Source organism: Bufo bufo, chromosome 1 (genome assembly GCF_905171765.1).
Source record: "Bufo bufo chromosome 1, aBufBuf1.1, whole genome shotgun sequence".
Classification (NCBI taxonomy): domain Eukaryota; kingdom Metazoa; phylum Chordata; class Amphibia; order Anura; family Bufonidae; genus Bufo; species Bufo bufo.
In genome coordinates, this window is record NC_053389.1 from 136,545,080 (window position 1) to 136,560,821 (window position 15,742).

At 46.0% G+C, this 15,742-nt stretch overlaps 1 protein-coding gene across 1 annotated transcript in view; it reads left to right on the forward strand.

The window, feature by feature from the left end:
- The first annotated feature begins 544 nt into the window (after window positions 1–544).
- Window positions 545–15,742, forward strand: part of CAMTA1 (calmodulin binding transcription activator 1) — a 1,602,965-nt gene continuing 1,587,767 nt past the window's right edge. Inside the window, exon 1 of the mRNA XM_040424166.1 lies at window positions 545–1,442. Coding sequence (XP_040280100.1) covers window positions 1,373–1,442 — 70 coding nt within the window. The 5' untranslated portion in view covers window positions 545–1,372. The remainder of the gene's footprint in view (window positions 1,443–15,742) is intronic.

The following is a 15,742-nucleotide window of genomic DNA, read 5'->3' on the forward strand; positions in this document are numbered from 1 at the left end:
TTGTTTAGGGGTTGAATGGGCGTAACCAGCCTCAGCCAATCAGAGTATTCCACGAGGGCGTGTCTGAAGGGCACTATAGCGGGGGCGTAGCTTGGAGAGTCAACACAGTTCGTGACGTAGCGCCTCCCGCCCCTCCTCGGCGGGGGGGAACTGTCAACTAGGAAGTTCATTGGTCCTTAGTGCTGTCAGTCAATACGATTGGCGTGAAGGCTCACTAGAAGCTAGGTAGAGGGGCGTGGCCTGGGAACATTTGCCCCGCCCACCTGGTCCGGCCTCGGGAGCGCGCTTTGGTTGTTACCGGTGGCGAGGAGGAGAGGATGTGGCGCGCGGAGGGGAAATGGCTGCCGAGATCAAGCCGGAAGGTAAGGAGCGCGGAACGGAAGACTTTCTGTGGGGATTGCTGTGCTTTTTGAGGCCGGGGGATGTGGAAAGGGGAGGGAATGTGTGTGTGAGTTGAAGGAGCCGGGAGGGCTGTGAGGAGACAGGCGGGTGTGTGTGAGGTGAGGAGAGAGGAGAGAGAGGCTGTTGGGAGGAGAAGGGGAGGGCTGTGTGTGAGGAGGCAGCGGCAGCAGCAGGAGGAGTGGGCACACTTTACTGACACCGCTCCCCTCACACTTGGACACATTGAGGAGAAGGAGGCTGGGGGGAGCTGGTGCTGTCACCCCCCCATTATACCACAAGCACGGGGTCTCCAGCCCAAGCAGACGGGGGCTGCCAACCTTTTGGGGTGATAACCACCTGGGTCACCCAGGGGTCAGCTCTTGGCATCATCCCTTCCAGGCTTCTTCTTCTGTGTTGCCTCTGACCTGGCTCTCCGCTCACCGTCGTCTACAGCTTGGCAGGGGTGTCCCCATCCCGGAAGGTGTGCCTACAACGTGGGGTGACAGCTGCCGTCAACGGGTCACCGAAGGGTCACATCTGAGCACCCCCGGCTGCCGCCATCCAAGCATTGTCTTCCTTGTAGTTTTGGTTCCCTGTTATCGGCTTCGCTTTTTCTTGCGCCCCCAAACTCAACCCCCCTTTTTTTTACTCTTACGCAAGACGTTGATTGTAGCCCTCCCTGTATTTACCTCCTAGTTTTTCGCACCCCCTTTTTTTTTTTAAACCTCCTTGTAAGCCCCCGCCTCCCAATTTCTTATTTACCACCTTAGTCTTGTATCTTCACGACTCCAAGACGTCCCTCGTAAGCCCCCCACACATTTCTCCTATCGTCTCACTCCTCGCATTTCTTTACCTATACTCCTGGTTGGGCTCTTATAACACGAGGGGAGGGGGCCCCTGGCATGGTTCCTCGTCTGGTACCTGTATTCGGAGTGTATCGGATACTGGCTCCTTGGACAACCGCTGTCAACATAATCACCTCGTCTTCATCATGTCAATGAATAACCTCCTGGAAGGACCTTTCAGCAACCAGAGTCGCCGGCAGACACCTGGAAAGTATGGTAAATGGTCACCCACCTGCTTGATCATGGCATTGGGGGGGTTGTCATTCATTTGTGTTGTATTTGGGGGGGGGTCACTGCTTCTGATCCATGGCAGTCGTCCCTGGCGGGGAGCATGTGCTGCTGGATAGTATAAGGGGGAGGGGGGAGTGTGAGCAGCGTACATCAGACATAGCGTTCTCTAATAATCCAGCAAACTTTCCAGAAAATGAGCTTCAAGTTTTCTACACGCAGCAAGCAGCAGCACATGGCACCTCAGCCGCTCCAGACTGCTGGCATTTACGGTGGAATATTCCTTATATATCGATTTTATTTATTTTTTTACGTCGCCATAAACCGACCACCTGCCCCTTTCTCTATATGTGAGGAGCCTAGATGAGAGAATAAAATATATATGTAAACCAGATCCATGTCCGCCTCGCACCCACTAACTTCATAGTGGAGGGGGGGGGGGGGGCCCAACCTGGTATACGTATTTCCTAAATATGTTAATGACTATAACATTTTTGGCATTTTTTATTGCAGCCTGTTTATGCCTTCCTTTTGCGTTTTATGCCAATTTGTATTGATTTATCTTTTTTTTTGCACGCATCTGATTTTCTCTTCGTGTGTATGGCGTCTTTTCTCGAGGATTTGCGGTACGGTTATCTCTGGCGTTTTTAATACATTGGAACCCTTTTTAAAGAGCACAACCAAAATAAGAGGTAATTCGATAAGCTGAGGTAACAGTATATCTGGAATCCACAAGGGGGTAGTGATGCACTATCAAGACGCTGCCACCGTAGACATGCTGATTATGTCCCCCCCAATGCTTTTTTTTTTTTTTTTCCAGAAAAATGGCACATTTGCATTTTAACTTCAGATACCACAAAGTAGATTTTAATTGGCGCCTTCGATTAATTCTCGCAGCCAGGTGATATAGCATCAGCGTACTATCACATATATATCTATATGGTATTTCCCGATCGGAGCTGTCTTGGAGGATGATGATGATGACGCTCGGCTATAACTTGGGGCATTAGAAGTAAAGTACTGAGGGATGATTCATGTACATTTTTTCTTCTTAATTTCTTTTAATTTATATATTTTTTTTTTTCTGAATTGTACTCTTTTTTTATTTTTTTTTATTTATTTAACTAAAAATGATATTTTTGACAGTCAACCTCCCTTTGCATACGTTTAGCTTGCGTAGCTGTGTCTGGGCTACAGCCGTAAGAATTGAGCTGGGCGCTTCCTTAAATGACTGCGGTATCGCCAAGCCATCACAACGTATATACACTCAGGCTAATTAATAAATAATTTAATCTGCAGATTGTGGCAGGAGTAGACGGCATGGCTGAAAGCAAGTCTGCGATTACAGGAGCCGTGACCTTAGCGTGTAGCCTGTCGGGGGGCTTGTACCGCCACTTTTGAGCTGTAGCAGAGCTGAGTTTGCCAACGTCACAGTGTGTTTTCCTCTCCTTGGACTGCGGGCGAGCCGACTGCATTACCTTGGCGTAAGAGTTAAGATTCAGCCTTGCTATTTCTTTACGTCAGTAGGGGCTCCTGACATGCCCTGTGAGTAAATGAGGTGATGACGACGTAGGGTACAAGAACAGCGAGGCCGCTCTCCGCCTAATTAATATATATACACGATATATATATATATATTTTATTTAAGCAATTGATAATATGTTGTTTGACGGCACAAATGAGGAAAGTTTAAAATTTGGGGTTTTCAAACCATTGAGATGTCAATCGTAAACTTCCCAGACTGATGCCATGCGCGTTTCGAAGCAGACGTTTCTGAAACCATCTTGCCCCATGCTCTTCAGTTTTTTTGTTCTCTGCCCTGACGTCTGTCTGGGTCACTGAATTCCATCACTCTCCCCCGCCTCCTACCTGCATTAAATACCTGGAGACGGAAACGCATGAGACGGCACCTGTGCTCTGTATTGTATAATGGGGTGTGAATGCTCCTTTGCGGGCGCTGCTTAGATTTGGTCATTGTAAGATGCCCCTTAGTTGTGTTCTCCGGGCAGCAGTGACATCATCAAGCCCATCCCTAGCTGTCAGTCCCCGTCTTGCGTTATTCTGTGTGCTGCGAGCTAAGGGGAGGTAATGGTTAATTCCTACGCAGGTCCTTGCTCCTAAGCTGGCAGTCCTGTGATAAAAGCTACTTTGCCAGGAATGGGTTGCAGTGGTTGAGTGTCATCCTGTTGGAACCGTAGCGTATCGATGACGGAAGGGTCCCAGCATGCTGGGAGTTGTAGTTTTCCACTAGCTGGGGGGCAGCAGGTTAGGTGTATGGGTTGTGATGAGCAGCACCTTCCTCCCCTCCCGTAGAGCCCTGTGCGTGTGGAGATTTTCCTGGTCCCTGTCCAAGGTGCTGAATGTAAACCAGGGAATCCCTTTCCTCAGTCGTCAGCTGCCTTGTGTCAGTCCTGCCCGCTCCACATTAATATCAATTATTTATAAGTTGCTCTGCATCGGAACCATCAGCACAGATAAATATCTACTTTAGCGTTTCGTTAATTACTTTAAATGATGTCGTTTTATGTGCGGATCGGAAAATAGCAAAACCGGATTGTTTAATGCCGGGCAGACAGCTCGTCTCTCCTGCTGAGCGCCTGGGCTTGACGTAGAGCTTGCAACCTCACTATGCATGCACATATTTTTACAGGTTTGCCATTTTCCGCCAAAACGTTCCACCGCTTTTAGGATCGGGGACAGACGAACATATGATTTGCCTGTTCCGTGTTTTCTGTGTAAATAGCTTTTAGCATGTCTCTACCAGAATGGCATAATTCATTTAAAGGAACGTTCCAGGCAACACTGGGACACTACTATGTCTGGTCTTGGGGGCGGTGCAGGGCACAAGAAGTCAGAGGGTATTAAGAGATATTCCCATCTATAAATGCCTTATAGGTACTGAGCCAAGCTATCTGAGGAACAGGGGGCACCTCACCCCTTTTGTCTTTGCATCTTTTGGATTGGAATCCCTGTTTCTTGTTTCAGCCTTTCAGACCCTGGACTAAGCATGAAATATATACGGTTTTATGTCAGGTCATAACTTCTTAATGAGAGATGAGTTTGTCAGCGCTGTTAAGTGAACCAGGACACGGCCTAAATTTATCCAGAATTTTCTCTGCTTCATTTTTACCGTGCAACAGATTCATACATGAACACATAGACGGATAATTATCAAGACTTAGGCTACATTCACAAGACCGTATGTGTTTTGCGGTCGGCAAATTGCGGATCCGCAAAAAACGGATGACATCCGTATGCCATCCGTTTTTGTTTTTTGCGGAAACATTGTAACAATGCCTAAAACGGACAAGAATAGGACATGTTCTAATTTTTTTGCGAGGCTACGGAACGGACATACTGTTGCGGACAGCACACAGTGTACTGTCCGCATTTTTTGCGGACCTATTGAAATGAATGGGTCTGCATCCTATCCGCAAAAAAAAACGGAACGGACAAGGAAACAAAATACGTTCGTGTGCATGAGGCCTTAGAGGGATATTTATCAAGGCTGGCATACCCATACGTCAGTCTTGATTCCCCTGCACCGGAGTGAGATGTGACTAATTTATTAAAGAAGCACCCCCACAAAAAAAATTTTGTCTGACCTGTTGGAAAGGTAGATGATGTAGACTGTAGTGCAGATAATCTTCTTACCAGTAATTTTATTTGTGAGTTATAACCTCCCTTCTGATCCTCGGCTACGTCATGTGACCAGCACTCTGACTCTCCAAACAACACAGCTTCTTATGTGTGGACAGAAAGCCAGTCTCTCTATGTATTGCTATGGGAACCTCAATGTCAGTCTCATAGGAATGAATAGAAAAGTAACTGACTTCCTGTCCTGTATCAGTTGGAGATTAGAGTGTTGGTCACATGACACAGCTGAGGATCAGAAGGGAGGTTATAACTCACAAATACAGTCAACTGGTAAGAAGATTACCCTCGCTACAGATTACTTCATGCACCTTTCTAAGAGGTCAGAGATTAAAGATTTTGTGGGAGTACTTCTTTAAGAGGCAGATGCCTCTTAATAAATTAGGCGCACCTCTGGCAGTCCAGCTACGGGCTGGCATATACTTCAGCTATCTGTAAGTTATAGTACATCCAGCGAGCCGCACTGAGCCCCGCCGCGTTTGTCGCTACTTTAGAAAAGTGTCGAGAAGCTTCAAAAGCGCAAATTATTGCACACAAATGGAGTGCGCCATGATTTGTGGCTTTTTTCATTTTTAACTATTGTGAGTAAAGACATTAGTAAATGCCTCTCAAAGTCTGACATATTTCTCCGTTATGGCCCTGACACGTATGATAAATATTAAAAGGGTTTGTTCTGGATTTTAAGAGACATGTACAAAAGCTGGAACCGGTATAAAATAAAGCAATAACCTATACTCTGGGGGTCCCTGCTGCTATGTCATTCATGTGATTGCCGAGGCACTAGGCTCAGGTTTCATACATATGAACATCTCTGCTGAGGTCAGTGTTTGGCTGCAGTGGTTTCGTGAATGTTGTATGTGATGTCATCACTGCAGAACCCACGTTGACCACCACAGTGGCGGAGAGTATAGGGCCACTTGCCGTATAAAGTTTTTGACTTTTGTTCAAGTTTCTTAAAATCCCTGACAAGCCATTTCAAGGGGTTTTCCGGGCTAATAATACGGAAGACTTAGGGTGGGTCATCAGTAACAGATTGATGGGGTTCCTACACCCTGTACCCCGACTGATCAGCTGTTACCTGCAGCCACCGGGGCCAGAATTACCCTTGAGAGCCGAGCCAGAAGCACAGCGCCATTCAAAGTGTAATGTCCATGCCGGATCTCTTGCGTAGGAGCTAAGCTGCAGTAGGCCGGCGCCATGCTTCCAAATCTTGACTCGGTGGTAGTTCTGGCAGCTGCAGGTCACATTTAGTGTCAAACCCCCATCGATCTGATGTTGATGACTTACTCCGAGAATAGGTCATCAGGATTGGTGGCCCCCAGACAACACCAACTGATGGTGATCTCACTAAAGGACTCAATTTTGTTATAAAATGCTGTTTATACACCCTAAACCTCCGGCCTGTTTCTACATTTGGATATAAGCTGTTGTCCCCTGTTATCAGCCACCTAAATGATGTTTACCACCATGTCCACAGTATGGTTTATAAATTTTTGATGTCTAAAGGCCCCTGTACAGTGCTCAAAGGAGCAGGCGATTGTTGGGAAGGAAGTGCTGCTCCTCAGTGGAGAAGACACATTTACATTAGGCGATCCCCACATCCCCTCCACAGTATGGGGAGGAATGATCATTAATGCCATCGCTCGTCCCCATACTGAATCATTGTTTGCCGGCAGCAGAGACTGTATAGATGGCACAATCTGCTGCTGGCAAACGACGATTTAGGGGTTTCCCGTCTGACAATCCTATTACCCGCTCATCGGTTAATCGGCGGCACCTTTACACTGGCAGATTATCACTTAGGAGCGTTTCTACAAATGCTTGTTAGTGATGATCTGCCCAATGTTCGAGCAGTGTAAAGGGGCCTTTAGGGTCCTTCTGCCTGGATTCCTACCGATCTCGGCTCTGTATTTGCTGAGAAGACCCCCCTTTACGTCAGAGACCAGACAGGGGAAGTTTACTGCAAGAAGGACTGAACTATGTGAAATATTGATTTGGCCATTGGTTCTCCTTGTATCATCAACATCCTTTTCGTGTATTTCTCAGGGATTATTTGCCTGCTGTTAAAGGGCCTTTGGCCTAAAGTTGACAGGTTATTAAAGTGCAGCAGCAGCCATATAATGTAATGTGGTAACTGGGGATTTTCCTGGGCTACCTGACAGGTTATCTTATTGAAAACCAGTGCAGTCAGTTTCTCCCGGGCCTGCCATGGCTGATATCAGGGGACAATAGATTGTATTTCCCTGTACAGCAGGCTTTCAGTTCCCTGTTCCTTTAAAGGAAATGTGTCACCAACAAATTATTTTTTACTAGTTAAAATCAGAGAGCAGCACATAATCTGTTTTTATTTTCTGATTGCAGATTTTTGTATTCTATTTCCTGCACATGATAATAGGGGCGTCTGTCCTGAGCTGAGCCTTTAGAAAGAATTAATTATATTGCTTTACGGCAGCCACATGGGCCATAGACACAATGGACAGGAGGGGACCTCATTGACTATGGGAGAGATTGCTCTAGACGCGCTCTGTGACCTGTGCGGAGGACATTGTAGAAGGAAAGAAGAGATAAGCTGTGACAATCACCTATTGTGAATGAAGGATCTTGTCTTATCTACAGGGGAAACTCGAAAAATTAGAATATCGTGCAAAGTTCATTTATTTCAGTAATGCAACTTAAAAGGTGAAACTAATATATGAGATAAGGCATACATTTTGGCCAAAGCGTAATAAACCACTCACCACGTCAAGGTCGCCTCTATGAGTGGTCTCTAACACTAGTACCTACCTGTTATGGGCCATGATAGCCACACAAAGTCCAGGGAGCGCAGGTACAGCATGCATGCCAGGCACACTCTGCTTTTAACCCCGTCCGGTGCCGTAACAGCTGTTGTGTGGCTATCATGGCCCATAACAGGTAGGTACTAGTGTTAGAGACCACTCATAGAGGCGACCTTGACGTGGTGAGTGGCTTATTACGCTTTGGCCAAAATGTACACCAATGCCTCATTCAACATCCAGCATAGAGGTAGGGCAGAGTGCTGGTTGCAGAGTGCTATTGCATTTGTGTTTTTGCGTTTTTATATGTATTTCGCCATAGCGATGTGCACCTGCATACAGGGTTGTGCTGACTGAATCCCCCACATTTTTTCTTTGTAATATATGAGATAGACTCATTACATGCAAAGCGAGATATTTCAAGCCTTTATTTGTTATAATTTGGATGATTATGGCTTACAGCTAATGAAAACCCCAAATTCACAATCTCAGGTACCCTTTGCTCAGGGGGTATGGATTAATTAGCTGAGTGTGACACTTTGAGCCTAGAATATTGAACCTTTTCACAAAATTCAAATTTTAAGTTGCATTACTGAAATAAATGAACTTTTGCACAATATTCAAATTTTTCAAGTTTCACCTGTATACACAGAGGTGATATCCTTACAGGCAGGCTTAGATTGACAGATGAGCAGATAACTGCAGTAAAGTTATCTGTACCGACCAAGAAGTATTATTAGGCTTAGTGGCCAGTGCGAAAACTGCAGGATTTCATATTTTTTATTTTAATATAGATATTGACATGGAAAATTAAAAATAACATCATCAAAATTTATTTATGGCAAATTTCACACTGCCGTTTTGGCTTTCCGTTAGTGAGATCCGTTCAGGGCTCTCACAAGCGGTCCAAAATTCATTCTGAATGGAAAAGGATCCGCTCACAATGCATCAGTTTGCCTCCGTTCAGTCTCCATTCCGCTTTGGAGGCCTGCAGTGTTCGGGTGTCCGTCTGATGAAACTGAGCCAAACGGATCCGTCCTGGCACACAATGTAAGTCAATGGGGACGGATCAGTTTTCACTGACAATAGAAAACGGATCCGTCCTCCATTGAGTTTCAATGGTGTTCAAGACGGATCCGTCTTGGCCATGTTACAGATAATACAAACAGATCCGTTCTGAACAGATGCAGACGGTTTATTGTTGTGAAAGTAGCCTAAAATATGTTTAACATAAAAACGTGATTTAAACAGCAGGTCATTTTCTGGCAACACAAGTCCCTTTAAGTAGTAGTTGAAATGCCTTTATTTTCGGAGGACGGTGTAATGAGAGCAGTCCCTCAATCCCCCTTCTTATGTAGTAATGAGCCCCTATGATTATAGCGTATAGGGGACCGTCGCGTTTGCTGCTCCGTGCGGTGACTGGGAGCGGACCCCTCTGTCGTGGGCTGACTTCTGCCTTTCTCCGGACTGGAGGTTTTTTTTATTGTAGAGGATATAATTGCCTTGAAAAAAAGTGAGAGGTGAGAGGGAAATAAATCCCTTTGTGCTATTGTCATGCATCATGATAAAGGTCATGCTGCTTTGTGCGGTAGATACCAGAGTAATTATGCAATTATCTTGTTGAATGCTGGATAATATGCCAAAATGGCAGATCCTGCGAAGCCTCGCTGGTGAGGAAGGTGATGGCTTTCGAAACGAAGGTGCTGTGAGACAAAAGGGAGAATTCTGCCACAAACCACATAGAAAAGGCTGAAGTGTTAGAGGTAGATGCTAAATACTGGAGCGGTGGATGAGTGTCACGTGGGGTAGAAGAACTAGAGAGCGGGCGAATGTCTTTCTGTCTGTCCGTGCAGATTTGCTTGTTTGTGGGTATGTGCACTTTTGGACATCTTGTGTATACAGCTCCTATGCAGGCTGATATGTCTTCATGGTTACAGACAGCTGTATGGGAGTATGTGTATTCGCTGCATCCTGTCAGTCACTGTGGGGGGCGTGCTCCCCTCATAAATAAAGCGGAGTTCTGTGATCCCGTTAGCCATATGGCGCAAAACCGATTGTGTCATTTTGGCTAATGTGAGTATGGACCTGTATTGGTAATATGCTACCCTTAAAGGGGTTGTCCCAACTGGGCATTGATGGCATTTCGCCAGGGTATGCCATCAATGTCAGACAGGTGCAGGTCCCACCTCTAGGACAGCATACCGCATATGTGCAATGTGCTCTCCATTCATCACTATGGGAATTCAGAAGATAGCCGATCGAGCAAGCTCAGCTATTTTCAGAAGTCTCATAGCGATGAATTGAGAGCGCGCTGCGCAAGCGCGGCCACCTCTTCATTCACCTCGATGGGACTGCCGGAAATAACTTGGCTGTTTTCTGCCCCCCCCCCCCCCCATAGAGATGGACAGAGGGCTGCACAAGTGTGACTGCTCTTTGTTCACTTCAGGGGTCTTGGTCTGCAGATAAGGGCTTCTTCACACAACCGTGCTGTGTTTTGCGGTCCGCAAATTGCAGATCCGTAAAACACTGATGCCGCCCGTGTGCCTTCCGCAATTTGCAGAACTGAACAGGAGGCCCATTATAGAGATGTCTATTCTTGTCCGCAAAACGGGGCCACGCAACGGAGCAACGGATGCGGACAACACATGGAATGCTGTCCACATTGTTTGCAGACCCATTGAAATGAATGGTTCCGTATATGGAACGCAAAAAACGTTCGTGTGAACGAGCCCTAAGTGTGAGTTTCAGACATGGGATCCGTACCTTACTGGCTGATCCTAGAGATGTTCTAGATGGGAATATATCCCTGTTAAATAGGGCGGCATATTCAGATTACAAATCCACTTTCGAGTTTTCGCACTTAAAGGGGATGCTCAAGCATATTCTTCCAACGCGAGCTGACATAGAGAGACTCCATACTGGGCAGCACAGTCGCCATGGTAACTGTCCACTGATTATTGTGCATAGGTCATATTCTGATTCATTGCACCCGTCCACAATACAGGCTGGATATTGAATTTTTTGCCTTGGCAACTCTACCACCTAGCTTTAAAATATGTCTCGCCACTCCTGATACCAGATTAGGAGCAAGACCATGTCCGATAGCACCTTTATGGGGAGAGTATGGCACAAATTTGGTAATTTCTGTTGTAGAGAAATCGCAACCAGTAGAAACAGTGAATTCATTGAGAGGATACCCTTTAGGCCTCATGCTGTGAGCGGTCCGTGGTATCCCGGGCTGGCATCCTGCTGACAGCAGGAGCGCACGGCGTCATTGGTTGCTATGACGCTGTGCGCTTCATGCCGCCGCTGCTGTACAGTAATACACTGGTATGATCTATACGAGTGTATTACTGTAGTGCAGCGGCGGCATGAAGCGCACGGCGTCATAGCAACCAATGACGCCATGCGCTCCTGCTGTCAGCAGGATGCCAGGCTGGGATACCATGGACCGCTCACGGCCGTGTGCATTCGGCCTTAGAAAAGCCTTTTTCAAATGAAAGTAAGTGTGTGTATGGGGGGTGAGGGGGTCCGCATTTGGGGCCCTCATCTATTAGCTAGAGAGCAGCGTGCCTACAAATGGAGTCTCGCTCTCTGGAGGACTCAGCATTACACAGGCAGCCCGTCGAACTGTGTAAAGCTTTGTTTCTCCTGTGGTGGCGCTGCAGGGGAATCAAACACTTTTCCAAACCCCCCCATCCCAAGATCGGAGCTAGTCTCTGGCGGTCCCAGCTTGTCTTCTGGGGATCCTTCTAGTAATACAGGATTACAGCATGGAGAGAACCCCAGTAGAAGTGTATGAGGACAGCGGGAGGGAAAGGTCCATCGACTGCTTCAAAACTTTTCTGAATCCTGTTTTATTTAGTTACCTCTGCCGATAGCCGCACGTTAATACGAGGCCCACTCCTTCCTTGGTCATTTGCCGATGGATATTCACTGCCTTCTCAGTTAATCTCAGAAATACAGTCTGGAAGTCTCAGAGGATATGAAAACTTACAAAAAAAAAAAAAGACTTGTGGATGACAAAGATCATTTTTGATTTGGTGTGGTGCGCAGTAAAATTTTATGATCCATGTTGGCTCCTTGGGGAATATAAAGTGCAGAGAGCATGAAGAAACCCATAAAATTACCGGGGATTTCATATTGTTTGTAATTAATGTGGGGTCTCAGAGGTTTCTCCTGGCTGCCGGAGATATCCCGGCTAAATAAAAGTACAACTTGTCTATTTTTAGATGGAAAAATCTGCCAGAAAACATAATGATTTTTTTTTCTATGGGCCAAACTATGTGATGTGTGCACCGCAGCTCTGCAGCTCAATTTAGCCCCTGAGTTTATAGGAGAGGCTGTCATTTACTGTCCATCTCCCGGGTGTTTTTGCAAGACTCGAGTTTTGCCATAATTGCATTTCTTTCCAGCCATGTTGAATGTGTAGACTTTCGTCCTGATTTAGTAAGACCAGAGTGCTCTACACTTGATAGGGCCGGAGCAGGCGTTTAGGGGGAAATGTATCACTCCCTACAACGCGTTTTTGCGTAAAAAAAAAAAAGCGACAAAGCCTTGTTTTGCAAGAAATGCTTTGTGACTAGATTTAGTTGCAACTGGCATTTTTAAGCCGTCCTCCCCAGCTTTTTGTAAGGTCACGGGGCGGTGCTCTGGTCACAATTTATGTCAAATTTATGACTGAAATTTGTGCCAGCTGTGATCTCAGTCTGTCGCACAGACTGCCAGAGGAGGCCTGTAATTTAGGGCTCATTCACATGACTGTATGAGTCCGCACCCGTTCCGCAAAATTGTGGGGGCCATTCCGTGGCAGCGCGGTCATGTGAATGCACCCTTATGATGAGGCCTGCTTCGGCAGCTCGGCACCAGGCGTAGCACACACCAATCTTAATAAATCAGGGCCTTAATCTATGACAAGGCACAGCGTAAATGAAATGCCTTCTGTCCGACAGACTGAAATCTACTCCAGCTTGTAGCTGGCGTAGATTTCAGCGATCATTTATGCCAACAATGATGGCATTTGTGACTAAATCTACTTGCATTGGCTTTTAAAAAGTCGCAAAGTTGGGTTTTGCGCCAAAAAACACAGCAGAATGATACATTTCCTCTTATGTCTTCTGCGCCGTAGCCCTGCTTGCCGATGACCCTCTTAAGGGAATATCATTATATTATGCACATCATTTTACAGGTTAAATCTGAATAGAGTAAGTAGAAAGTAACGTGCTTGTTAAAACAATACCTTTATTAGTATAAGGGGGTAACGGAGCAAAACATTGCTCAAGTGATATCCTATATTTAAAGAAGGATACTCTTTAAGAAAAACTCCTACTATGAATAGGATAGTTAGTTACAGGGAGAGATAGATGGTCACTTAGTGTGAAAGGTATAACAATAAGGAGACAGCTGAGGGGGGGGGGGGATTATTGCTATAGGAAAGAAGTATCTTTCCCTAGATGTGCCCAGGGATACCCCCTGATGGTGGAAGTACCCTGTCCCCGTACCTATATCTATCTAAAGCCCAACTTGAATGATGGATACAAGATAAATCCATTAACCCAAGAAAAAAAAAAAAAACATGATATCTATATATTTGTACTAAAAATCTGAATAAAGTCTACATTCACATCCAAGACTGCGTTCACTAGTCTGCTGGCTGACCTTCGATTCAGTTTAGCGGATGCAGGCAGTGCATGCTGGGAAGGATTTTTTTCCTTTTTATGTCAAACTTTCGTATTGTGTTTGGTGAGCACAATAGTGCTTGGGGTGTACAACAAACCTCCTGACTACCACTCAAAATTGCATTGAAAAGTGGTCTGGGGGAAAAGGGATGGTCTTCTCAAAGATTATCTGGACTGTCAGTATGTATAATACATTCTGGAGCTGGAAATCTGGTCTTAAAGGGCATCTGTCAGCAGACTTGTACCTATGACACTGGCTGACCTGTTACATGTGCCCTTAGCAGCTGAAGACATCTGTGTTGGTCCCATGTTCATATGTGCCTGGATTGCTGAGAAAAATTTAGTTTTTAATATATTCAAATGAGCCTCTAGGAGCAACGGGGGCGTTGTCGCTACACCTGGAGACTCTACAGTCTCTGCAACTGCCGTGCTTTCTGCCGCACCCCCTGGGCAGTGAAAACATCATCATGCCAGGTCCTGTAAATCAAAGTGCAGAGGTTGCAGTGAGAACAGAGCCTCTAGGAGTAACAGCAACGCCCCCTTTGCTCTTAGAGGCTCATTTGCATATATTAAAATATCACTTTTCTCAGCAATGCGGACACATGAACATGGGACCAACACAGATGCCTTCAGCTGCCAAGTGCACATGTAACAGGTCAGCCAGTGTCATAGGTACAAATCTGCTGACAGATGTCCTTAAGGCCTCATGCACACGGCCATTGTTGTGTTCCGTTCCGCAAAATGGGGTTCCGTTGTTCCGTGATCCGTTTCCATTTTTTTTTCCGTGTGTCTTCCTTTATTTTTGGAGGATCACCAGACATAAAGGAAAGTAAAAAAAAAAATCTAAGACAGGTTTGCCATGCAAATGATAGGAAAAAAACAGACGCGGATGACAATCTTGTGTGCCTCCGTGTTTTTTAGCGGTCCCATTGACTTGAATGGGTCCGCAAACCGTTTTCCACGAAAATAATAGGACAGGTTATATTTTTTTGACGGACTGGAACCACGGATCACGGACGCGGATGACAAACAGTGCATTAGCCGAGTTTTCAACAGACCCATTGAAAGTCAATGGGTCCGCAGAAAATTGCGAAAAACGGCACAACGGACACGGAATAAAACAACGGTTGTGTGCAGATCCGTCTTGTATCTGCACAGACGGATCCACGGATCCATGATAATGCAAACGGATCCATTTTTACTTACACTGAAAGTCAATGGGAGGCGGATCCGTTTTCATTTGCACCATATTGTGTCAGTGAAAACGGATCCGTCCCCATTGACTTACATTCTAAGTCAGGACGGATCCGTTCGGCTCCGCATCGTCAGGCGGACATCAAAACTCTGCAAGCAGCGTTTTGGTGTCCAGAGCGGAATGGAGGCTGAACGGAGGCAAACTGATACATTCTGAGCAGATCCTTTCCCATTCAGAATGCATTGGGGCTAAACTGATCCGTTTTGGGCCGCTTGTGAGAGCCCTGAAATGGATCTCACAAGCGGACCCAGAAACGCCAGTGTGAAAGTAGCCTTAATCAGGCGGTGGTCTTCTCTGAGGTGGTGCACTTATTCCCTGTAATATGCATGTCCAAATTCTGATGCGTCTTGTGTTTTAGGCATGAATGTAACTTTGGAATTGCACATTCTGAACTGTAAATATGCAGCAATATACAGTACAGGATTTGCCGGCAATGCGTTTAAGACTCCTCCACCAGGAGCGGGTTTGAGGGTGTGTTGCAGATTTCCTGATTCATAGCCGATCCCTTCTGTTGCAGATTTTACCATTTGCAATGCACAGGTTGAAATTCCTGTTAAAATACGCATGGTTTACGTGTGGCTTTTGATGTGGAGTTGCTGAATAACCCATGATGGAAAAGGTCTGCATTGTGTGAACTCAGCCTAGGGCCAGTTTTACTCAGGGTCGACCCCAGTGGTTTCTACACCCCCATATTACGGCCCGAGTCCTGGCTGCGGGTCTTCTGACCCATACCAACTACGATTTGAGAAATTGGTTTACAAAGCATGGAATCAGATGTGTCCCGGAGGAGATTACTTGTTGGGTAAGGGGTTTAACAGCCCATATAGACGTTGGGGGTCATTTATCAAGGACCAGCATTTTATGCCAGCCTCTGATATCCTTTCTGACACAAGAGGATGCGCTTAATTTTATGACAAGGCACAGGCC